The sequence below is a fragment of the Psammomys obesus genome, unplaced genomic scaffold, assembly GCF_907164565.1.
Source record: "Psammomys obesus unplaced genomic scaffold, mPsaObe1.curated_primary_1811, whole genome shotgun sequence".
Taxonomy (NCBI): domain Eukaryota; kingdom Metazoa; phylum Chordata; class Mammalia; order Rodentia; family Muridae; genus Psammomys; species Psammomys obesus.
This window is the reverse complement of record NW_026596131.1, coordinates 5,544,781-5,568,575: the sequence shown is the minus strand read 5'-3', so window position 1 is coordinate 5,568,575 and position 23,795 is coordinate 5,544,781. Positions and strand designations below refer to the sequence as shown.

At 46.1% G+C, this 23,795-nt stretch overlaps 1 protein-coding gene across 1 annotated transcript in view; it reads left to right on the top strand.

The window, feature by feature from the left end:
* Positions 1–19,894, top strand: part of Fam20a (FAM20A golgi associated secretory pathway pseudokinase) — a 47,844-nt gene extending 27,950 nt beyond the window's left edge. Inside the window, exons 2-11 of the mRNA XM_055592247.1 lie at positions 6,777–6,961; positions 7,646–7,696; positions 9,189–9,267; positions 14,155–14,247; positions 14,713–14,828; positions 15,280–15,460; positions 16,546–16,655; positions 17,319–17,400; positions 17,836–17,895; positions 19,093–19,894. Of these exons, the coding sequence (XP_055448222.1) occupies positions 6,777–6,961; positions 7,646–7,696; positions 9,189–9,267; positions 14,155–14,247; positions 14,713–14,828; positions 15,280–15,460; positions 16,546–16,655; positions 17,319–17,400; positions 17,836–17,895; positions 19,093–19,357 (1,222 nt within the window). The 3' untranslated portion in view covers positions 19,358–19,894. The remainder of the gene's footprint in view (positions 1–6,776; positions 6,962–7,645; positions 7,697–9,188; positions 9,268–14,154; positions 14,248–14,712; positions 14,829–15,279; positions 15,461–16,545; positions 16,656–17,318; positions 17,401–17,835; positions 17,896–19,092) is intronic.
* Positions 19,895–23,795: the final 3,901 nt, after the last annotated feature.

The window sequence follows — 23,795 nt, the reverse complement described above, 5'->3', positions numbered from 1 at the left end:
AGGAGCCCTGGGAACCAGAGCCTGCCAGATTTGGGTTTGTTTGTTTTTTGTTTTTTGTTTTTTTTGCTAAAAATAAAATGTTAATAAAGGAAAAGTTGGCCAGAGACCTGATCAACAATTTGCCCTTTCCCTTGATTTTCGTAAAATGCTCTGTCTAGAAAAATGTAATATTAGTCATTTCCAGTAATGATAAAACTAGTACATGGTGATCCTTGGCTGGGGAGAGAAAGAGAGGAGTGATTCACAGGCCTGTGGCTGAGCTTCGGAGACCTCACTGGCCCAGGTTCCCCCCTCCACCCCAAGGCTTGCCAGGGGCTTGCTCTTGTAGGAAGAAAGATTCAGCCACCCATGTTTTCTGTTCTTGGAACCAATGTAAGAGTGTTCCATTGTCGTGTCTCTTCATTTGTGTACTTTCCCCAGAGTGTGATATGGGGAGAGGGGGCTTTTAACATTGTTTCACATTGGCAGTGTTTGTTCTCCAACAGAGCAGCCAACTCAGAATGGCTGTGAACTTCTTTGACCTTGCATGAGATGGCATTTTATTCGAACCAACATGTGGGGGATTTTTGTTTTGTTAAAAAAAAAAAAATGCTTAATTGGGATAGCAGTCTGGATTTCTAGCTTCCTTTTGAAAAATTCGGAATAAATTACTTGCCTGAAAAAATGCTTCATGAGAAAAAAACCACTTTATTTTGTGCGCAGCTCTAGTTCCAAAACACAGATCAATGTCTAGCTCACGACAGACATTTGATGAATGAAATGGTGCCAGTTCAAAACAACAGTGAACTAAAAGTGAAAGCAGCTGTTCCCTTTTATCTGGGGCGTCTCCTCTCTAATTTGAGAAACTCCTCATCCACTCCTTGCTGCCTTCAGCCTTCATTCTTTGCTCGTTTTTTGCTGCCTGCTCAGCTTGAGAACACTTTCCTTCCGAGTACACATTCATTTCAGGCATTTGAATCAGTCTGTCCTCTCTCTGTGATTGTTACAAAGTTTATAGGTCTCCTTCCCAGTGACCCCAGAGAACTCAAATAAAAAGTCTATCCAAAAGTTCAGCACTTTAGGGACAAAAAATAATACTTTGAAACATTAATTAAGTTGTCTATATTTAAGAAAATTATTAGACAAGATATGGTGGTACATGCCTATAATCTCAGCACTCAGGAGGCCAAAGCAGGAAAGCTTCAAATTCAGGGATGCCTTGATATGATAGGAACATAGATAATAGATTGATAGATACATAGATAGGTACATAGAGAGATACATAGGAAGATACATGCATACATACATACATACATACATACATGCATACATACATGGAGACAAACTGCAGAAAGAAAGAGAAAGGGAGGCAGGGAGAAAGGGAAAGGAATTCAGGGTATAGTTTTGTTTTGTTTTGTTTTGTTTTGTTTTGTTTTGTTTTGTTTGAGACAGGATCTCAATATGTAGCCCTAGGTGCCTTGAAACTCACCACATAGACCAGGCTGGCCCTGAACTTACTGAGACCTGCCTGCCTCTGTCTCCTGGGTGCTGGGCATATAGGGATATATTTTTAAAATAAACAGACACAGGTGCTTAAGTTAATGGTGTACAGCTTATCAGCCTCTTCCAGCCAGCAGTCTCAGCACTTTGTGATGGCTCGGTTGTCCTTGAACTGGACTTCCTCCATCTTCAGAGCCAACCACAGCGGTTCAGCAATTCCCAATGGTTTGTTTTCTTCCTTCCTTTTCCATTTGCTACCAGCCAGAGAAGAAGTTTGCTTTTTAAGGGACATGGGGATGGAGAGAGCGTAACAATCTTGTCTGTTCGACTGTGCTGTGGAGCACGATTGCGTTGGCAAGGAGGTCTTGTTCCATCCAGCTGTGGTACACTAGGATGGTCATGATGACAAGGAGGGATCACATAACAGCTCTGGGAATGAGGTCATGGAACGTGTGAGACCAACTTTAGAATTCTATCTGTGAAAGCATCCTCATATTTTCTTAGAGCAATGAGGTTTGAATTTTCAAAATGTATTCTGCCTTTGGAATCAGTAAGAGAAGGGACATGTCTGTAATGAGGGTACTGGCTGGTCCATTCTCCCTTTCCCTGAGCAATCTAGAGCTAAGGTCTCACATTTCACCCTGGACGTCATAAATAGGAGAGAATGTGTGAACATCACTGCCTCAGTCCTTTTAAACCACTGTAACGAAACACCAGAGACTGGGTGGCTCAGAAATAAAAGAAATTTACTTCCCAGAGTGCCAAACCCTAGAACTTCCAAGATGCCAGCCCACTTGATGTCTGCTCTGTCCCTCTTCCTGCTTCATAGGCAGTTAGTTTCATGCTATCAGATTGCACGTCAGAAGAGGCAAGGCTTTCTCTCTGAGGTATCTTTGTGGGCACTAATCTGACTTAGGTCTCTGCTTTTTAGGCCCAAGCATCTCCAAAGGCTCTACCTTCTAATAGCATCACCTAGGAGGCCGGGATTTCAACATATGAGCTGGAGGAAGGGCAGAAACATTTCATACACAGAAATCAGTAAGATCACTGATGGACCCAGACCTCTGGTCTTGGAAGAATCAGGGGGGAGGGGAGAAAACTTAACATGAACACGAAATAATGCCCAGATCACACAATAACTAACTACCTTTGAATATCTTAAAGGCTAGAATGTATGAATGGAATCTGACCTGCCTAACTTCAGGGACCTGAAATAAACTTCCTGATGGGAGCTATGAGAAGATTTGGGCTCCATGTTGGAAAGTGCTTTCTTAAAGTGGACAGAATGATTAAGCTAATCTGCTTATGGCATGATTTTCTCCCTGGCACTGCTCCAGAATGAAGAGGTAGCAACTTAATGAGAATGCCATGAGAAAGGGGAGTTGGGCTAGGTGGGCATTAGACTTCTCCTCCTTCCCCTTCTCTTTCTTCTTCTTCTTCTTTGTCTTTGCATGTAGAGGCCCAAGGTTAACGGCAGGACTCTTCCTTGACTATTCTCCACTTTATTCTTTGAGACAGGCTCTCTCACTCAAACCCAGAGCCCACTCATACAGTTAGTCTATATAGCTGGCTTGCCCCTTGGGGATCCCCTGTCTCTGTCTTCCAAAGTAGGAATTACAGACAAGCCGCCACACCAACCCAGTGTTTATACAGGTTCTGGGCATCTAAATTCTGGCCATCTTGCTTATTCAGCAGGCAGTTTAACCACCGAGCTGTCTCCCAAGCATACGCACACATTTCTTCTTTCCTTTAAAAACAAACACTCCCCCTGAGGGGAGGGCAGCCTTACCGGGCCACAGAGGATGACAATGCGGCCACTCCTGATGTGATCTGGTAGACTGGGATCGGAGGGAAGGGGAGGAGGGCCTTCCCTATTGGAGGAGGGAGAGGCTTATGGGGGGATGCAGGGTGGATAAAGTGTAATTAATAAAAATAAAAATAAAATGGGAAAAAAGAAATCATTAAAAAACCAAACAAACAACAACAAAAAACAAACTTTTTTTTGAGCCGGGCACAGTGGTGCATGCCTGAAATCCCAGCACTCAGGGAGGCAAAAGCATGTGGATCTCTGTGAGTTCGAGGCCAGCCTGATCTACAAAGTAAGTCCAGGACAGCCAAGGCTACACAGAGAAACCTTGTCTCAAAACAAACAAACAAAAACAAGGTTTCACATAGCTCAGGCTGGTTTTGAACTTGCTATATAGCTGAGTATGACCTTGAATTTCTGGTCCTCCTGTCTCTACCTCCTGAGTTCTAGAATTTTAGGCCTGTGTGATCATTCCCAATTTATGTAGTGCGAGTGATTAAACCCTTCATGTGTGCTAGACAAACACTCCATGAACTGAGCTACATCCCCAGCATTCCTTTGAGTTCTTTACAACCCTGAGGTCACTGTTTGACAATGACATCCCAATTTCTTTTACAATTGCTTCTTTGGTTCAAATGTTCTGCTTTGTTTCTCCTCTAGCAGGTCTACCTATGCTTGTTCTCCATCTACCATGATGGTAAATGTTACCACCTAAAATTGGCTTCACTACATCCTCTTTGACACTTTTCTATTTTCACAATCAAGTTTGAATAACAGAAAACATGGAGTGTGGGTAGAAAGAAAAAAAATGGTAGATTATGCAAAGGCCAGCAGAGCTTTGAGAGATGACCATGGGGTGAGCGCTGGAAAGAAGAGCTAAAACCAAGAATAAACAGAGAAATAAAGTATAGGCAAGACAGAGCTGCAGTCAGGCTATGTCCAAGGACAGCACAAGGTCATAAACACAAATGAAAATGAAACACAAGGAACAAGATTAAGGCAATAGACTCATGGTTATAAAGTCAGTGGGAAAAGTCTTCATAAGATGGCAATGCTTCAAGACTCAGAACCCAGCTAAACAGGCAGCCTGACTTGGCCCAGGGTAGAGAAGCAGCCCTCAGAAGACCAAACAGACAGTGAATTCAAATGTCAAGAACAAAAGATGGCAGAGACCCAGAGGATCAGAGTGGATATTCAGTGCCAGGTGTAAGAACTTCCCCAAAGACTAAGGAAACCTTCATCCAACATCAACAAACTGGAAACCTTGTCCCTCAACACTAGCTTTTGAAAGAACCAAATCCAGATGCTGACAGGCTGGTTCCTGGATCAGAGCATGCCTGAATGAGCAACCTGACCAGGGCCCAGATTTCCAGGATCAGCTACACCTTGCAGCTTGAAAGCCTGATAGAAATTGATTTGTCACCGCCTCCTCTCGGCTTCTTACACACGTCAGGAAATCACTCCCAAGAACATAAAAGATAATAAGGAATGTGTTTGTTCTATGGCCTTCCTTTCCAGTTAGGGAGTTATTTGTACAGGTAGAGGAAGTACAGATTGGTGTTTCATAGCCAACTCTTGGTTTCTCGGCCAGTATCACTGCCACATCTTGCATGATTGGGTCCTGGAAACCTCTGGGGCAACATGGGAATGAAGAAACAACAGATTGTAAAGAAATGGCAGATATATATACAGAAAAGCTGGGCTGTGCCCACTGTTATGGAGGGCACCTACCCTGCGACGAGGAAATTCAACACATTCATTATGTGCAGTACAAGAATGATTAGCTAGGCTGGACGAGTTAGCTGGGGAACTGTCTCAGGTTGCAGTCATCCTGGAGGAGGAAGCTGAAGACGCTAGTCTTTACGCACACTGGTCAATCATCCATAAACACTTAAACTTGAACCAAAGGAAGGCTTTCCTGTTCTTCAGAGTTCATCTGAGGAAGGACTTACCACTGCCATGGGGCTGAAGCACTGGGGTCATTGACACAGCCGTGCCCATGTCAACAATTCGAATTTACTCATGACTCATCCACTCTTCACATATCATTGATAGTGTTTTTCATACCTGACTGAAGAAGGACTCTAATACGCACCTCAAGAAAGGACGAGGGCTCTGGGAGCATTAGAAGAGCCAGAGGACCAGGGGAAGTGTTGTGAAAGTGTCTTCTGGATAGGGACGCAGTGCCCATGGCCTCTCAGCCATGCAGTTACCAGGACAAGGACTGCACAAGATCACAGCAATCAGCATGGCGCCATGGGTGACGGAAGGAGTCTTGAGGCTGCTCCGCAACATCAGCAGTTGGCTGCTGAGGAAGGGAGAGCCAGTTTTACTTGGGGACAAGCCTGCAGAGGATAGGTTACCCGTGCCCAGTATATGTGCGCCAATTAATTGTACTTAGTAGGGTGTGGTGTGGTGTGTGTGTGTGTGTGTGTGTGTGTGTGTGTGTGTGTGTGTAAAACCATTATAGACAAAGATTGTATGAATTTGAAAGTTGGATGATGTTGAGGGTTACTGAAGGGATTACAGTGGGGAAGGAGAGGTGGAGATGATGAAAATACTTTGTACTTTTGAAGCTCTCTCACCTCATCAAAGGTAGCTCACTGTCTGCAAATAAAATGACCTTTCTAAGATGAGGAAATGTCCTCAACCCACGTCGTCTGAACTAACAGAAACCAGCAGCTGTTTAGCTCATCCATGTGAGTTACTGTTCGCCACAGACGGCTAGAGGTGGACTATGAGAGGGCATGTTGTCCTGCACTGAATATTTGCACACTCAGAATTCAAACACAGGTGCATTAATCCCTAGTGTGTTGAGAGCTGAAGGTGAGTTTTTCTATATTTCCCTAACTGCTTCCTAAGCACACCAGTTGTCTTCCAAGTGGGACTATCTGAGACTGCAAACACCCTGTAAGTTTCTGCTTTCATCCTTGAAGAAAAACCGATTGAAAGATCAGTTGGAGAACAGCTATTCATCCTTTTCCTAGAGGCCAGGACCCACACGCTCCATTCTGTTTTTCTCCTCACCAACTGCCCTCTCTTCACCACCACCCTGCTCCTTGAGGCATACAATATTGAGAGATATAAGAAATGGACAGTTTGGTGGCAAGGTATGGCAAGGGTCCCAAATTTAGGGCGCTCCTACTTCTACCCTCACCTGCCTACCTTTTCTTTACACAGTTTGCAATTTAGTGTTTGTGTCTGTACGTAACCAGGTAACTTGATTTTTCTCATTAAGATTGGAAGCTCTCTGAGGACAAGGAGGGAGCCGGGGCTGCTTTGTCCCTTCCCCCCACCCCCACCCCCCCACCCCCCCACCCCCCGCTAAGGTATCCTAAAAGTAGCATAAATCCTGGCCTGCAATAGATGCTCAATATGCATGTTGAATGAACAAAAACATGAATGGAGTATGCAGGAAAAGTGCTTCCTTGTGTCTTTGCATTCTTACTCTGCCCATTTAACCACCAAACCACTCTCGTGGCTCTTCCAGACGGCACAAGATATACAAAGAACAATTCAACCTCACCTCCTTGGATCCCCCGCTGCAGTTCCGACCAGAGGCCAGCTGGGTCCAGTTCCACCTGGGGATCAACAGCCATGGGCTGTACTCCAGGGCCAGCCCTGTCGTCAGCAAGCTCCTCCACGACATGAGACACTTCCCCACCATCAGCGCTGGTGAGGCTCATGGGGTCAGCCAGGAGGGACTGACTTTCTCCCAAAGGGTGAGTTGAGCCATCTCAGGCCAGGCTCCAGGAACTAGCCTAGGGTTGCCACCACTACATGGTTCTAAGGTTAATTGGCAAATCGCATTCCTTTCGAAAGCGATCTTACAACCTTAATTTCATCTCAGAGACCCAAGGAGATGTTCTATACTCTTAAAGGAAGGTGATTACCATCGTTTACCGAGTACTTCCGTTGTACCAGGTGTTGCGATTTTTCTTATTCCCTTCTAGCATAAACACTGTCACTGCCTTTTACAGCTGGGGATCAGCAAGCAGGGCAAAGCCGGCTCTGGAGCTAGGATTCAAACAGAGGCCCCACTAACCCCACGTTTTTACTCTCAAGCACCTATGACAGGACACGTGACGTGGGAAGTTATTAGCAGAGAGAAAACTGGAACCAAGAGCTGCAGTATACAGGGAAGGGTTAGAAAGCGTGGAGCCTGGGATGGAGCAGGCTGAAGATTGTAGCCCCCGGGCTCTAAAAGATGGCTGCCTGGGTGGGGTGCTCATGGTTATGATTCCCTAGCTACCTCAGCCCCTCCTCCTGCGGGGCCGGGTCAGAGCTGGGAGCCCATCTTTTCCTGGCTCTCTTAGGAACGCTGCAGGAAGTGTTCATTGCTGGTCTTCTCCTTCACAGATTACAGCCAGGACGAAAAAGCTTTGCTGGGGGCCTGCGACTGCTCACAGAGTGAGTGAGCCACCTGACCCCACCTCCAACCAGCCTCCAACAACCTCCCCGCCCAACCTCTGAGAACTCAGCACTCCCCTTCCCCCACAGTAAAAGGCATCTTGGAAACGCTGGGTTGCATCACACTGGTCAAAATGTGGCGCAGGGCTGCGTAGCATCGGCTCCTTTAGGGAGCTTGTCAGAAACAGACTTTCCGTCTCGGCTCCGATTTTCTCAATCAGAATCTATGTGTAGACAGACTCTGCGGTGATTGGAGTAGATTTCAGATCCAAAATGCAATTGTGCAGGACAGTGGTCCCTGATGCTGAGAGCTTTAGAAAGTGCTGTTGCCTGGCCCCCTCCTCCAGGTGTCTCAGCTCAACTGCAGAGAGGGAGGTCCATGGCAACCTTTTTAAAACATCCCAGCTGATTCTCATGCAACCAAGGTTGAAACTTAACTGGGGTAAAAGTCAGACAGAACCGAAAAGCCAGGAGAAAAAAAAATATATATATATATATATCAGAGCTCCCTTCTGGGTGCTGCAAACTGGTTTCAGGTAGGTCTGAATAGTGTAGACTGAAAATTGCCTCCAGCCCTGGGCGGCCTCAATTATTTGCCTAGATGTGCTGAACACTGATTTCTACCTACGCATGGGATGACACATTACTGTAATCCCAGGATCTGAGAGGTTTAAGCAAAAGGATGATGTGTTCAAGGCCAGACTGGGCTATGTAAAAAGTTTAAGGCAAACCTGAACTATGCAGCAAGGCCCTATCTCAAAGAGTCGGAGGAGGAAGGGAAGGAGAGGAGAGGGCAGCGGGGAAGAGAGAAGAGGGGATTGAAGGAGAGGGGAAGAAATGAAAGATGGGTACAGAAGAAAAATGAAAAGGCAAGAATAGTAGGGAGGGGAGGAGAGGCAACAAAAGGAAAGGGAAGGGAAGATAAAAGGTTAACAAGAACCCTAAGTGTCATGATAAATCTTCAAATTCTCAAATTTTTCAGGTTCGTAAATAATGTTCTCAAAAATACTGTTTTTAAAAACAGGAAGCAAAAGCTCCTGGGTTTGATTCCCAGCACCACAAAACAAAATGAGATTAAAAAAAAAAAGAAAAAGAAAAAGAAGAATTTTGCAAACTCTAGACCCAGCACAGGCATAGGATTTTAATTAGGAAGCCATTATGGACACGGAAGTTTGATACGACAGACAACATAGTGGGAATCTACATGATCACAACTGAAACCCAAGGAAGAGAAGTCCAGCCTCTTTTAGAAAAATAGTCTATGGGGAGTTTCCAGTAATGTCTATTTGAGAAACCCTGTGTTATCTGGCCTCTTCCCAAACTGACAGAATAACAGTGCTGGGCCCCTCTGGACACTGATCCACACCCTGACATGGTGGGGTTTGCCCCTCGGGCTTTGCAAAGCATGTAGTCTTCTTAAGTAACAGAAATACTGGGTTTATGAGTGGTGCCATGGCCCTGAGCTTAGCTATCACCCTTCTACCCCTCACAGTTGTGAAACCCAGTGGGGTCCACCTGAAATTGGTTCTGAGGTTCTCCGACTTCGGGAAAGCCATGTTCAAACCGATGAGGTAAGTGAAACCTTCCTCGCTATCCCCCTGGTGGCAATCCTGGGGAGCTTTGACCAAAAGGTTGTAAAAGTAACCTAGTACCCTCATGCCCATCTGCTGCACACATAGAACTATTTTGGTGAAAAGGATAAAAATGAAAAACAGTAATAGCTACTGTCTTTGTTAGGGCTTTATTGCTGTGAAGAGACACCATGACCGTGGCAACTCCTATGAAGGAAAACATTTCCTTGGGGCTGGCTTACAGTTTCAGAGATTTAGTCCATTATCATCATGGTGGGAAGCATGCTGGCACACAGGCAGAGATGGTGCTGGAGAAGGAGCCAAGACTTCGACATCTTGACCCTCAGGAGACTCTGTGCCACACAGGGAGTAGCTTAAGCATAGGAGACCTGAAAGCCTGTCCCCACAGTGACACACTTCCTCCACAAAGTCACACCTACTCCAACAAGGCCACGCCTCCTACTGATGTCACTCCCTGTGGGCCACACATTCAAACACATGAATCTGTGGGGGCCACTCTTATTCAAACCACCGCAGCTACTCCGACGACGATTGACTCAGTCCCTCACAAGCATCGATGCTGCACACGCTACAGGAATTGTGTTTCTGGATATCAACTGCGTCATGACCCTCAAGGGCTAAGTGTTACTATAATGTCCACACTCAGGTGAAGACACCAGGCTGGTGAGAAGCTAGCCCCAGAATCCACATGGTAAACGCTGGGCCCAAAAATTGCAGCAAATGGGTAGGCTGCTAAGCTGACTCTCTGCTACTAAAACAAATCGTCACCCTCATCCAGGACCAACAATCACCCTCTTTTTTTTTAATTAATTAACTTTTTTATTAATTACAGTTTATTCACTTTGTATCCCAACTATAGCCCCCTCCTTCATCCCCTCCCAACCCCACCCTCCCTCCCTCTTCTCCACCTTTACCCCTCCCCCAGTCCACTGACAGGGGAGGTCCCCCTATCAGGAGTCTGATCCTAGTCTATCAGATCTCATCAGGAGTGGCTGCATTGTCTCCCTCTGTGGCCTGGTAAGGCTGCTCCCCCTTCATGGGGAGGAGATCAAAGAGCCAGCCACTGAGTTTATGTCAGAGACAATCCCTGTTCCCCTTACTAGGAAACCCACTTGGACACTGAGCTGCCATGGGCTACCTCTGTGCAAGCTGACTCTCTTCTACTAAAATGAATCTTCACCCTCATCCAGGACAATCACCCTCTTTTGAGATCACAAAGTTTACTTCACATGACAATACTTGCTTTGAAAACCTAGACAATAAGAAAGGCTCCTATGACGTCAAGTATGTGTTGACATTGATTTATATTTTATTCATGGCAACAGCTGTCTTTGGATTTAAAGTACATGTAGATGAGTGAAATTATGGCAGAGTTGTGTGTGTGTATACACTACCTTCCTCCAGTAGGTCTTTAGACTACTAGTTTGTCTTTCTTGGAGTAGGGCGCAATGTGTTGGCCCCGTAGAACGTTTCTCTTGTGGGTGACATGCTTAGGAAAGAATGTCCCCATAAAGGGTTCCATCGCTCAAGTCACATGTTTCTCCAAAGTTTTCTGCCTTCCAGTACTGTTTATTCATGTTAACTTATATCCATACTTTCCAGATGACCAAGGAGAAGCCAACTGAATAGCCCAGCCACTGGCTATGGTGCTGGACCCTAAAGATAAACACCAAATGAATCTCAGTCTCTAAACTAGTGGACAAAAGCACCTCTTTTGTAAATGAGCTGCATGTTGGATTCCCTTTGAAACTCTGAACAACTGCATTGACTAAGTTATATTCTCTCAGAGTCCAGTGGGCTTGCTCTACCCCAGCGCCCCATGATCCCAATGCCTAACAAACGTTGAGAACCCTTTACATAAGGAGTTTGCTCCATCAGAAATGCAAAAACCAAAACATTACTCAGTTGAAATATATGACCATTCATTCAGTGATACAAAAGAAACATTTTAATACCATCTCTTTATATATATATATTGGTTTTATAAATCCCACCACCCACCATTTAAAGCAATACACAAAACTAAATGTGTTGCCACACATACACTTTCCATATCTTATTTGCCAAAAGAACTTGGCACTGGTCCTTTCATCACTAGAGTCAGGCTGAGTGTCAGTGTTAAGCCAAAAGCAAGTTTTGTCCTTTCCTCCGCTGTTACCACCACTGTTTTGATCACTCCATCAGGCCACATGACCAGCACAGACGAGGTCTTGCCACCATGTTAGCTTTTGCATAGCTGTGACCGAATACCCAAGAAAAGCAACTTTACAGAAGAAAGATTTGTTTTGGCTCACAGTTTCAAAGGGCTCAGTCCACTGTGGCAGGGAGGGCATGCTAGAGCAAAGCAGTTCTTACCATTGTCTCCAGGAGGCGTAGAAAAGGGCGTATAGGATGGGATCAAGGAAAGATGAGCCCAATGACTACCTCTGTCTCCTTCCTTTCACTGCCTCCCCCAAATGCCATCATATTATGATCTAATTGTCTCTAGAAAGGCCATATACACACCCAGAAGTATGTTTTGCTGACCTCCTAAGACTTTTCTCAATCTAATCCAGTTGCCAATGAAGCTTATAACCACCACACATACTAATGAATCTGCCTCTGTCAGATCAATTAAACTATGAAAGAAATTGAATGTAAAAACAATCCTTTTCCTAAGGACAATTTCACGAGGAGATCTCATCTTGTATCCAAACACACAGCGAACTAAAGCCAACAAATCGTGTGTGTGTGTGATGTGCGCCTGTGAGTGTGTATCTACGTCCACGTCTGTGTCTGTGTATGTATCATTGCAGGTGCTTCCACATGTATGTGTAGGTGTGTGGAAGCAAGAGGACAGCCTTGAGAATCGTTCCTTGGGTCCTGTTTACTTGTTATTTTGTCTGCTAATTTGTTCTTTGAGACAGAGTCTCTCTCACTGGCCTAGAATTCACCAAGTGGATGAGTGTTTCTGCCTCCCCTGCACTAATGCCATGCTTTTTTTGAAATTGGGTTCTGGGTTCTGATTAAACATCAGTCCTCCTGCTTTTGGATGGAGCTATCTCCCCGGGCCCTGTGTCTTTATGTCTTGTTCTTCAGAGACCGGGTTTTTCCATGGCTGGTCTCAAACTCCTGGGCTCAGTGATCTGCCAAAATCCTAATGCCACAGTAGCGAACATACACAGCCATGAACTGAGACCCCACCAGGCACGTGACTCTTTGGCACCATGCGCTCTAAATGAGCTCCATCAATGGGGTGCTGGCCAGCAACGAGTTTTAAACTATGAGTACCCGTAAGAGAGTACCATTAGGGCAGGTCACCCATGGAACACTAACGAAAGAAACAAAACACAAGAGCGCCAAAAATATACATAACACAAAGTTTCATCCACAGTTCTATGAAATTTAGTTCAAAAACAGGGCATAGTATCGTTTTAAATGCAATTCCAACTTCAAAAACATATGTGTGTCTCCCCTCGGAGCAATTTAAAGTGAAAAGCATTTGTCCCTCATTCTGAGCATGAAGGTGACACTTTTACATTTGTTTCCTTGTTTGGGACTGGGTGCAAATTCTACAGCACATATATGGAAGTCAGAGACGGCTCTTGGCGGTCAGCTTTTTCCTTCCTGTACATGGGACCCAGGGACAGAACTCAGTTATAAGGTTAGGTAGCAAACCCCTTTACCAATGATGCCATCTCACGGACTCCAAGGTGATACTTTCAAATATAATACATATCACACATTGGACATGTGAAGCACATTCCTTAGGGCTCAAAATAAAAGAACCAATGACGTCAAGGAAAAGTAACCTTCCAATTTTAAACCTATCATATCCCGTATGAATAATCTGAGACTGTATGTTCTTATGGGAGAATGGGGACAGACAGGTAGCATCCAGCAGTGGCCTCAGCCCTAGCCAGGACTGCTGCACCAGACCTGGCTGCACCTCCACAGTCTACTTCCGGCAGCCTCGCTGTGGGTTTCCAGGATTGGCCTATGCTCTTCCGGCAAAGCATGCCTCACTATTTTGGTTGTCTGTGTGGTTGTTTGTGGTATTTCTGTCTACACCTTCCTCTGCTTTTCCAGCCTTCAGACCAGATCCACACTCTGGCCTATAAAATTATTCAAAGAGCATCACCCTTCCCCATTTGTTAGCATGAAAGTGAAGTCAGCACGGAGGCTGGAAGTCAGCCCAGGATGTCCCAGTGATTAGGAAGTGCTTTCCTAACGTGGCACCAACCCTCCCCTCCCCACCCCCCATCCCCAGGAGACTCAGGCAGGCGGATGCTCTTTAGGAATCCATTAGCAATTTGAAAATGGAACCAGATCAATACCATCTGTGTAGGCCTCCCTTAGCTCTCTCGCTGGGCCCATTCTCCTGTGCCACCTGAGTTTCTAAGAGTTCTATCCTGTGCATTTCTCCCCCAGACCCAGAACTTTCCAGGCCTTGTTCACAATCACACTAAGTTCCTTCTCCCGGCACTTTCTGTAGTCAGGTTGTGGTTCTCGTCTCACCTTTTTTCCTACTTGGGTATCTAGGTCCACACTACCGTTACTTCTAGTGAGCCACTTTCTCCTGTTAACCCCTGCAGAGGAATGCTTGGTCTGCTTCTCTTGGTTTTTCAGGGGGACAAATCAGCCACTAACTCCCAACGCTCTGTAAGCAAGAAACCTGACAGTGATAGCACCTATAAAAAGCTGCTTTTTTCCTACTTTGCATCCTCCCCACTCAGGAAGAGAGAGGCCCATTCCTAACTCGTGGGTCCACCATCCACACCGCATTAAAGCATCTAACAGGCTCTCTCCTCGGGCTTACCACTGAAGGCTGAGTCCAGTGCGTGATTCCTTCCTTCCTTCCTTCCTTCCTTCCTTCCTTCCTTCCAGACAGCAGCGGGAGGAGGAGACACCAGAGGACTTCTTCTATTTCATCGACTTTCAGAGACACAATGCTGAGATCGCAGCTTTCCACCTAGACAGGTAGGTCTGGCCCTTGGAAATGGCACAGACTGCAAGGGCCAGTTTAGTGGGGAGGGGATGCTATTCAGATCTTTGGGAGGAACTCGGCAGTATTTGTTCCTTTCTGGCTTTCCATCTCTTCTACCTCAGTGTAGGACCTTCAAATCTAACATATCCTTCCAACTCCAGCAGGTTAAAAGCACACAGTCTCTTAATGTATTGAACAATTTATGAATGTTATTTTTTTTTATTAAATTTTGTTTTGTTTTGCTGAGATGGAGCGTTATGTAGCCCAGCTTGACCTCCAACTCACTCCACAGCTGATACTACATTTGAACTCCTAATCCTCTGGTCTCTGCCTGCCAAATGCTGGGATTGCCTGGAAAAATGAACCAATCATAAGGAGATGTGTGTCAGCCCAGATACAAGGCTTTTTCCCAGTCCCTGATGATCCCTCACATCTTAACAAGGCTCCTTCTCTTCCAGGATTCTGGACTTCCGGCGGGTGCCGCCAACAGTGGGAAGGCTAGTGAATGTCACCAAGGAAATCCTAGAAGTCACCAAGAATGAAATCTTGCAGAGCGTTTTCTTTGTCTCTCCAGGTGGAGTATCAGCCAAAGCCACACTCTGTGTCTTAAAGACACACTTGTGTCGGCTGGGAGGTTCCACAGTGGTCTGAGCTCTGCCACTAACACATGCATTATTGGGGTAGGGGGGTGTGCTGCTGTCCAAGACTTCCCGCAGGTATGCTTAAGCATAATGCCAGATCAACTGTGGAGTAAAGAGTTGTGGAAGACGTTTACACTGAACCTACAACGCTGGCCTCCCAGGAGGCAGAGATTATCCATTCAGCCTATCAAAGAATGTTCACCACATGATAGGATGCTCTGAGACGGGTGAAAGTTGGTACCCAAGATGATGTTTAGCAGCATCCTCTAGGCCCAACAGTCCTTTCCCAAAGTGGGAGTCTGAATTTTCCCTAAGGGGTTTCTTAGGGTAGAGGATGACACACTCAAAACGCCCACTTCCCTTCTCTCTCCCCTCAACTTCCAGCTAATAATGTGTGCTTCTTCGCCAAGTGTCCATATATGTGCAAGACCGAGTATGCCGTCTGTGGCGACCCACACCTGCTGGAGGGCGCCCTCTCCGCCTTCCTGCCATCCCTCAACCTGGCCCCCAGACGGTCTGTGCCCAACCCCTGGATTCGTTCCTACTCACTGTCAGGAAAAGAGGAGTGAGTTGCCTTCCCGCCCAAGTCCCTGCAGCCCAGCTCTTCAGAATGGCCACAACTAAACCTAACAGCTGCCTCCATCCTCTTATTGACCCTAGGACCAACAGCCTGGATGTCCGCTCCCTTTAGTTCATATGTTGGGTTGTAAAGCATGTATTGTCTAACAAAGAACCACGTAAAGAGGGGTCGGGGAGATGCTCTGTGGGTAGTGCTTGCCACGTAAGCATGAAGGCCAGCGTTCAGATATCCAAAACCCGCCTAAAGACAGGCAGGCCTGGCAGCCACCTATAACCCGAGCATGCAAGAGACAGACGCCGGATCCCAGAACAAGACAACTAGACAGACTAGTGGGAAATGGCAAAGATGTTGTTTCAATAAATAGTGGGGAGGGACAGAGGAAGACACTGGACACCAACTTCAAGCCTTGCATGCATGTACACCTATACACACATGTATACACACACACATGAACACTATACATATACATATCACATATACCTCAAAAAAAGCAGCACCCAACGGCTAAGGGAGTGAAGCCAGGAGCGAGACCCATTGCTGTATGCCCAAGGCCTAGTACATGTAGCACAGTGGATGCACCAAATGAGTGAACTCTGTGAACAGGTCCAGTTGGCAAATCACCAGCCGCAGCTCTGGTAGGAAGACTTTGGGAGACTGTGTGAAGGCAGGGCACGCGTGGTGGAGGCCAGCCTGTGGGAGGTCGTGGGTGGTGTAGGAGGAGTTTCTAAGGAGCAAGCACCAAGAGCAAGCAGATGCCGTGCTAGCTGTTCCACCACGTGCTCTGTGACCTGCCCCTAGCATGTGGCATCCCAGCCTTCCACTTAACACTCAGCAAAGCCAAAGGACTCTCTGACCCTTCCCATCACCTGGAGTCTGCAACCTCCCTTCCCAGGTGCCCTTGCCCAGGGTTCTCCTGAAGGGAGCCAGCTCCACCTGGGTGTCCTGAGATCACTAGGCCTGGGGCAGGCTTGGGGAGGCAGGGATCTGTGAGCATGGGGATGGTATGAAGAGGGCCCCCAACACCCTGGCATCTTGGCTTTTCCAGCCCCAGTACTTCTTCTCCCCCTCAGGTGGGAGCTCAACCCTCTCTACTGTGACACGGTGAAGCAGATCTACCCGTACAACAGCAGCAACAGGCTCCTCGGCATCATCGACATGGCCATCTTTGACTTTTTGATCGGTAGGTACCCCGCTCAGGGCACCTGACAGAAATGTGCTTTGCTCTTTGCCTAGGATTCCGGGAGACCTTAGCTAACCCTGCATCTTCCATGTACTCACATGGATTCAAAGGGATCAAAGTCAGCATGGCCTGGTTTCTTAGAAGGGGGTAGAGGTGGCACAGGTTGGGGACAGGGAGGTATTGAAGGGGTTGCCACTGGTGAGGCAGATTCACCAAACTGCCATAAGGCCCAAATGGACATCAGATCTGAAGCTGGATATTCCCTTCACTCAGAGGAAGGCAGTATGAAGGTGAGAAAGAAGTATGTAGCACTGGGAGGGCCAAAGCAAAGCCTTGGCCCCACGAACTAGTAACTCTACCATCTAGCCCCACTGTGACCAGGAAAGGATGCTGAATGATCTCGAGGCTGTCTGGGCTGAGAAAGCCCAACGTTGGTGTGTACAGGAGGCACAATGGCACAGTTCTGCTCACTAGGCTGCAAGGCTGAGACTAGGGGGTGGACGGAGAGGGAGGGATAAAGTAAAAAGCCTAGAAATGCTGGCTGAGATCCATGCTCAGGCTCCTGTTAAGTGCTCACTTGCCTCTCTTCCCAGAACCCAAGTCAGGAGCTTCCCTACCTGTGGCCTTCAGACCCCTTGCTCTGACCTCTCCCCTCCATTGCAGGAAACATGGACCGCCACCATTATGAGATGTTCACCAAGTTTGGGGATGATGGGTACCTTATTCATCTTGACAATGCCAGAGGGTAAGTTACCAGCGGCCATGTCCCAGTCTGTCTCCAGCCATGCTTCCTGCAGTTGCCTGGACACAGAGGGCTCTAAGGAGTCCTGCACTGCCTGGACCTGTCCTCGTCTTGCCCAGTTTACCTTTTTCTTCTGCTCTTTGCTAAGTGTGCGAGCACTCTCGTGCCCACCAGTGAACCAGGCTGAGATTTCCTGTCTCTCTTCAGTAGTTGGTACTTTCCTAGAAGCAGAGGACAGCTTAGCCTACAGCTGGCCTGCAGAAGCAGGGGAGCTTGGTTGTAACTTAAGAGGCGTCCGTGACCTGGCTGAGGAGGGAACTGTTGGGAAGGCTGCCATGGGGTGCAGCACCTTAGCCCACCTGATTCAAGGAAGGCTTGGGGAAGACAGCAACCTGAGCGCGAAGGATTCTGCTTGCTGAAGCCCGCTTCTTCTCCCAGGTTCGGACGGCATTCCCAGGATGAGATCTCCATCCTCGCCCCGCTCTCGCAGTGCTGCATGTAAGTTTTCATGCCATGAGTGCCAACAACCGGTGGCGGTTCACACTTCGTCCTGCTTGCAGCCCAGCCCTGAGAGCCTTTGTCACTTTTCCCTCGTCTAGGACATTGTGGACAGAACGTTGTGAGCTGCCACCTTGTTTCCCTCACTGCAAGCTATCAGCTTTCCCCAGTAACGTCTCCCTAACCCGTTAGCAGAAAATGAATTAAGATCTGATTTAAAGTCACCAGCTTTAACCCACTCAGATAATCACCGGCCTTGGCAGATATCAACGCTCTTTGATATCACTCATCAGGCCTTCACCTCTCCTCATGGAAGCTCTTAAAGATTGCCATTTCATCACTAAGCAAGACCCTGATGAAAATCTGGTTAAGCTGGGTCACACTGAAATTCTGGCCCCTTCTCTAAAGGGCACCTAACCTACTTCCACATCGCTGGCATTTCAGCCAGGTTTGTGGCATGAGATCCTTCTTAACTATAGCTAAATACAAAGATGTGACTGAGGCCTAACAAGACCATTCCATTTGTTCCCGTGGTACATGAGTGGTCCAAATCGAATACTTGCAGTAGTTGTTTACGCAAAAAAATCAATTAGGCTGCTTTGCACGAGTCTAAAAGAAATCCAAATCCCAAAGTCAAAATGGACCTAGTCACTTGTCATCTCTATGGTTCTAGAATCTGACACAGGAGACACATTACGACATTGGCCTATGGAGGTTGGATTTTTAGACAACAGATAGCTTCATTCGCCTGCTGGAAGTTTATCCACCTGCTTTAAATCTTTAAAAAATAAAAACAAAACAAAAAATAAATCTTAAGTGTCACTTCAGTTAACTGTGTTAGCAATCAGAGTGATTGCATATGGCTTGGAATCACCACGGATGCCATTACAATTACCAGATGTTTTGGTTCAGTGGGTAAGGGACCAGAGTTGATCAAGAACACACACACACACACGCACATGCACACGCACACAATGTGATAAGAGTGCAAATGGCTTGGCAAGTCTTCACTAAAGGGAGTTGGACAAAGGCTATTATCCACCATTAGTTCCTTTCCTATATGGCTTTCACTGACATGTGTTTGACTGGAAATAAAATTTCCAAGAATACCAACTGTTTGTGGGGACTGGGAAGGCTCAGGACAAGTTACCTTCCTTAATCTGCTGACCTGTTTCCAAATGCCTTTTGTCTCGTCAGGATAAAAAAGAAAACACTTTTGCACCTTCAGCTGCTGGCTCAGGCTGACTACAGACTCAGCGACGTGATGCGGGAGTCACTCTTAGAAGACCAGCTCGCCCCTGTCCTCACAGAACCCCACCTCCTGGCCCTGGACCGCAGACTTCAAATCATCCTTAAGACAGTGGAGGACTGCATAGAGGCCCACGGGGAGTGGAGAGTGGTAGTAGATGGCCTGGCACAACTTTCAGCTCCAGACTCGGGTCAGGCCAATCTGACAAGCTAAAGGCTACAAGACTGAAACCTCACAACACACAACTGGAGCCAGCAGTGCTGGTGTGTAGAGCCCGGCTGCCCCATTCCACTCTGGGGTGCTGAAGGCCAAGTCATGAGCTCAGGGAGGAGGCAGGAATGCTTTGAAACAGCAAGTGGGATCCACCAAGCCTCAGCTTATCCTTGGATGGAGGTCACTGCTTTTACAGATCACTGGCTGGGGCTCCATCTTCCTCATGAGCTCTGGCTCCGTCAAGGCTGCAGACTGTCTTTCTGAGCACACTGTGAAACCTGGATCTGGGCCAGGCCTGGGAGGTGTGGAGGCCCTGGTCCCAGGAGGAGTTTTTACTCTACCATGTCAAATAAAGAGACCAAGTGTGTATATGCAGGTACAGACACCACCTGGTCCACATTAAAAAAATAAATAAAAACCTCCAGCCTCCCAAGGATACCTAAAAATCTGTAAATCTCAAGTTGAAACAAAAATCATCCTTTTTACTGACATTCTGGTTTCTGACTCTATCTGAATAAAATACTCCTTACCAGGTCACTCCTCAAAAATACTAACTCCAGGTAAGGTTGCTCAGAAAGGGGGCACCACAATCTGGGGAAACTGGCAACCAAGGAGCTATGTGGCTCTCACAGTTGGTCGGGTGCTTGCCTAAAAGGTCCAGAGCCCTGGGTTCAACTCCCAGCATCACATAAAACCAGGCATGATGGCAATGCCTGCAAATCCCGCACTCAGGAGGATCTGAAGTTCAGACACTGTCAATGAGTTCAAGGCTAGCCTGGGCTGCATGAGGAAGAAACACCACGTATGTCAAAACTAACAGCCAGACACAAGAAGGAAAACTGACAGCAGGGTAAAGTTCCACAGCTTCATTGGATCACTTTATCTTCTGACACAAGCCAGAGGATCAAGGAGAAAGAAAAGGCGTCCCTATAAGGGACAAAGTAAAAAATCAGAAATGCCACCCAGACTTCTGTGTTATGTCCAAAGACAGACAATGGGTAGTATTGTTTTTTGCTCTTCTGAGATTGGAGGCTCATGTGGTCCAGGTTGGCCTTGAACTCTTGATCTTCCTGCCTCTACCTCCCAAGTGCCTGGCTTATAGGCATGAATCACCATGCTTGTCTTGCAGTGGATGGTTCTGATTCATCCTGGCACCCCACAGTATGGGACCACAACCCCTGAACCCAGTTTGCACACTGAACTTGCTTCTATTCACCCTAAAGCCTTGCCATGCCCCACTTTACTAACCTGCAAATCGAAACATGGGTTTGCAACCACCCTGCACGTGCGCAACCCCCTACTCCAACCAGCAAGGAAGAGAACTATGGCTCTCAAAAGATGACAACCACATCAGTTTGTGGTTTAGAACTATCCCAAAGTGCACAGCACCACACCCATTTGTGAAGTTAAATTTGTTAGCTGGACTGGGAGCTGTGACTCATGCCAGCAAATTCCAGCCCTTGAGGGACTAAAACAAGAGTATAAGGCTAAAGTCTGGCTGGGGCAATGGTGGGGAAAAAAGGTAAAAACTGCCTCTTCAGCAGAGGAAACCAGTTCCAAAGGCCTCCCTATCAGGGAGCCCCTTTCAAGAGGCACAACTCCTAGCATCACCAACTATTTCTCTATCCTCCTGTCAGAGAAGTACTAGGAAGCCACACTGAAGATGCTGGGGGTGGGGGGGGGGGGAGATAAAATCAGATGTTCAAAAAACGGATTTGAGACCTCCAGCCAGTGTCAGACCAGTTGCAGTCCATCTCCAGTGCAGCCTCCCTTGATGCAGACTGGTTTCTGGTGATTCCAGAATAAAACTTCTGCTGTACTTTTCAAAGCTGTAACTGCATCTTATCACAGTATGTTCAGTAACTACAGAGACTTTTAATGTTCACTTTTTCTAACAAAAAAAATTAGAGCAGCATTTTTCCAATATACCAGAAAACAGAAACCTCCCATTCTCAGAGGTCTCGAGCTCTCACAGCCTGCTCACTCTGCACCCCTACTCGACGTCCCATTGAACACTACCCTGAGTCTATGTGAAAACGTTCCAGGTCAGCGCTGGCAAGCAAATCACAAACCGAAAGACTGTGTGAGCTGGTGGGGAACAGTGTGCAGGGAGATGTCCCAGCACTCCCAAAGCCAGAACCATGTTGGTGTAAGAATAAGTAACTGTCTTGCAGGCAGCAAACAACTCTGTCCTATTAAGCCCCTGGCCACTGAACTGGTAGGTTACCACTGCCCCTGGGAAACACGAGGTTAGGCTCCCAGGATCTTCTAATTTCACCAAACCATTACCACAGAATCTCATCTTGTGTGGTAAAGACGCATCACTTTACACTGTCGGTTCTTTCACACTCCATCTGCCTACTGCACATACTCTGACAGTAAGATACAGCTTTCTCACACTTAGGAACGTGAGCCAGCACATGAACACTATCCTTAGGGACATTTTAAATAGTGAGTGACCTCATCAGCAATAAGCATGAAAATGTAACACACATACAAAAATGTGGAACTAGAAGGCCCCCCCAAAATGACACATTCACAGCTGATTGCTAGAATGAGGCTTCGGACCTCGCTCAGCACTGGGAGGGGAAGAATGTACTGGAGAATCAAGTTTTTTTCTGCTCAGCTCAAGTCCCAGCAAGAGTGCTTTGGGTGTATAGTGGTCTCAGGGTCAAACATACATTACCAAGTAGGAAAACTTGCAAATACAGAATACACACACACACGACAGCTATAACTCATTTGGGGTTGGCAAAACTGAGAGTAAAGAAAAAGCTCTCCATCTAGTGGTAACTTTTTAAAACCACAAAGCTACTTAAACTAGTCCTTAGACAGGAAAAAAAAAAAAAAAAGACATCCATGGATGGTTACAGGGAGTCACAAAGATTATCACAGTTGTAAAGTTATGTCAAGAAACAAATTTTAGTTGTATATCTACACACACACACACACACAATGATGGTTCCTAGGGAAATACCCCAAAATGTAAGAAGGTAAAGATTTATGGTTCCCCTTGATAGACACTCCCGAAAAAAATTAAATTAGCTAACCATGATTTTGGTCCACCTGAAAATACACTGCCCAGGGCTTAGCAAAATTTCACTAAGGGTCCAAGTATTTGTGGTTGGAGATAAAGTGACAAAAAACCAACAAAACAAAATTAGCACTGCCACTGTGCTAATTCAATTTTGAAACGTCAACACAACAGTAAAATGCATCATGGGCCAAGTTGTAAAGAAACACAATGGACCCTGACTTTCTTCAGTTAAAGTCTGTCCAGCTGGTGAGAGAAGGGAATTCTGAATCTAGACCAGGTACAGCTTACGAAGCCAAGTCAGCCATGCTCTAACAAACTCCAGCTTCCCAGCAGGTGACGACCCCAGTTATCAATGCACTGAGGAACTCATTAGCCCATTCCTCAAACCTGAGAAATAAATCTTAGAAACAAAACTTGAAGTGCACAAGATAAACACATCCCTAAGTAACCAAAGGCAGATCTCATAAACCAACCTTGTACTGATAAGGAAATCAGGTTTCCTAACAGGTCTGTTTCGGCCCAGGCACACAGACAGGTCTGTCCTGTGGAGAAGACACCACGGCTTTGGACAGAATCTTCCCTCCAGGACTGGGGAGTCTTTCACACGCCCAGCAGCGTTTCAGCAAGGTTTTGAGATCCACGCATTGACAAAAGGAATTGGAATGTATTTAAAAAAAAAAAAAAAAAAAAGTATTACTTGTTCAAAACACAAATCCCAAAATTCACTTTCGTTCTTTCCCACTGAACTTTTGGGGAGGGACAGAGGAAGAAAAGGAAGAAAAACTGATTCATTTAAGAATTTAAATTATTTAATCTTTTTTATTCTGTGACCTAGTATTGAGACAGTCTGTAACAAAAGAATAGCATTTTATCAGATTAGCACACAGTATATCAGACTAATATCCAGGAAACAGCAACTGTCCCTTTGGCCATCTCCGCTTTCTCAGCAGATCTCCTAATTTCACCCATCCATCCAGAGAGAATGGTGCCTAGAGTCCACAAAGACACAGTATGCCAACCATGACTTCTGATATTTAAATCGCACAAAGATAAAGCTTTAAATGTAGCAATTTTTAAATTTAGACTTCTCTTGAAAAGTCTAAGAGTAAAAACTACAAAAGGGAGTAACCAGCAAGCTAGCATTTTGAGAACTTAGAAAGCAGGGTTTGTATCTCTGAATACAAGAACAAGGGGATATATACACATGAAAAATGCATTTTATGGCATTCTACATCATTCATTTAAGTACATTTTTGGCATTTAAACAAATAGCAAATTAAGCTTTAAGCTAGTAACATAATTTTAATTTTTTTAATATAAAAAAGATAGCCAACACAAAGTAAGTACAGAAAACCCTCACTTATAAAGATTATGGAAGTTCTAAAAATGGCAACAAGGTAG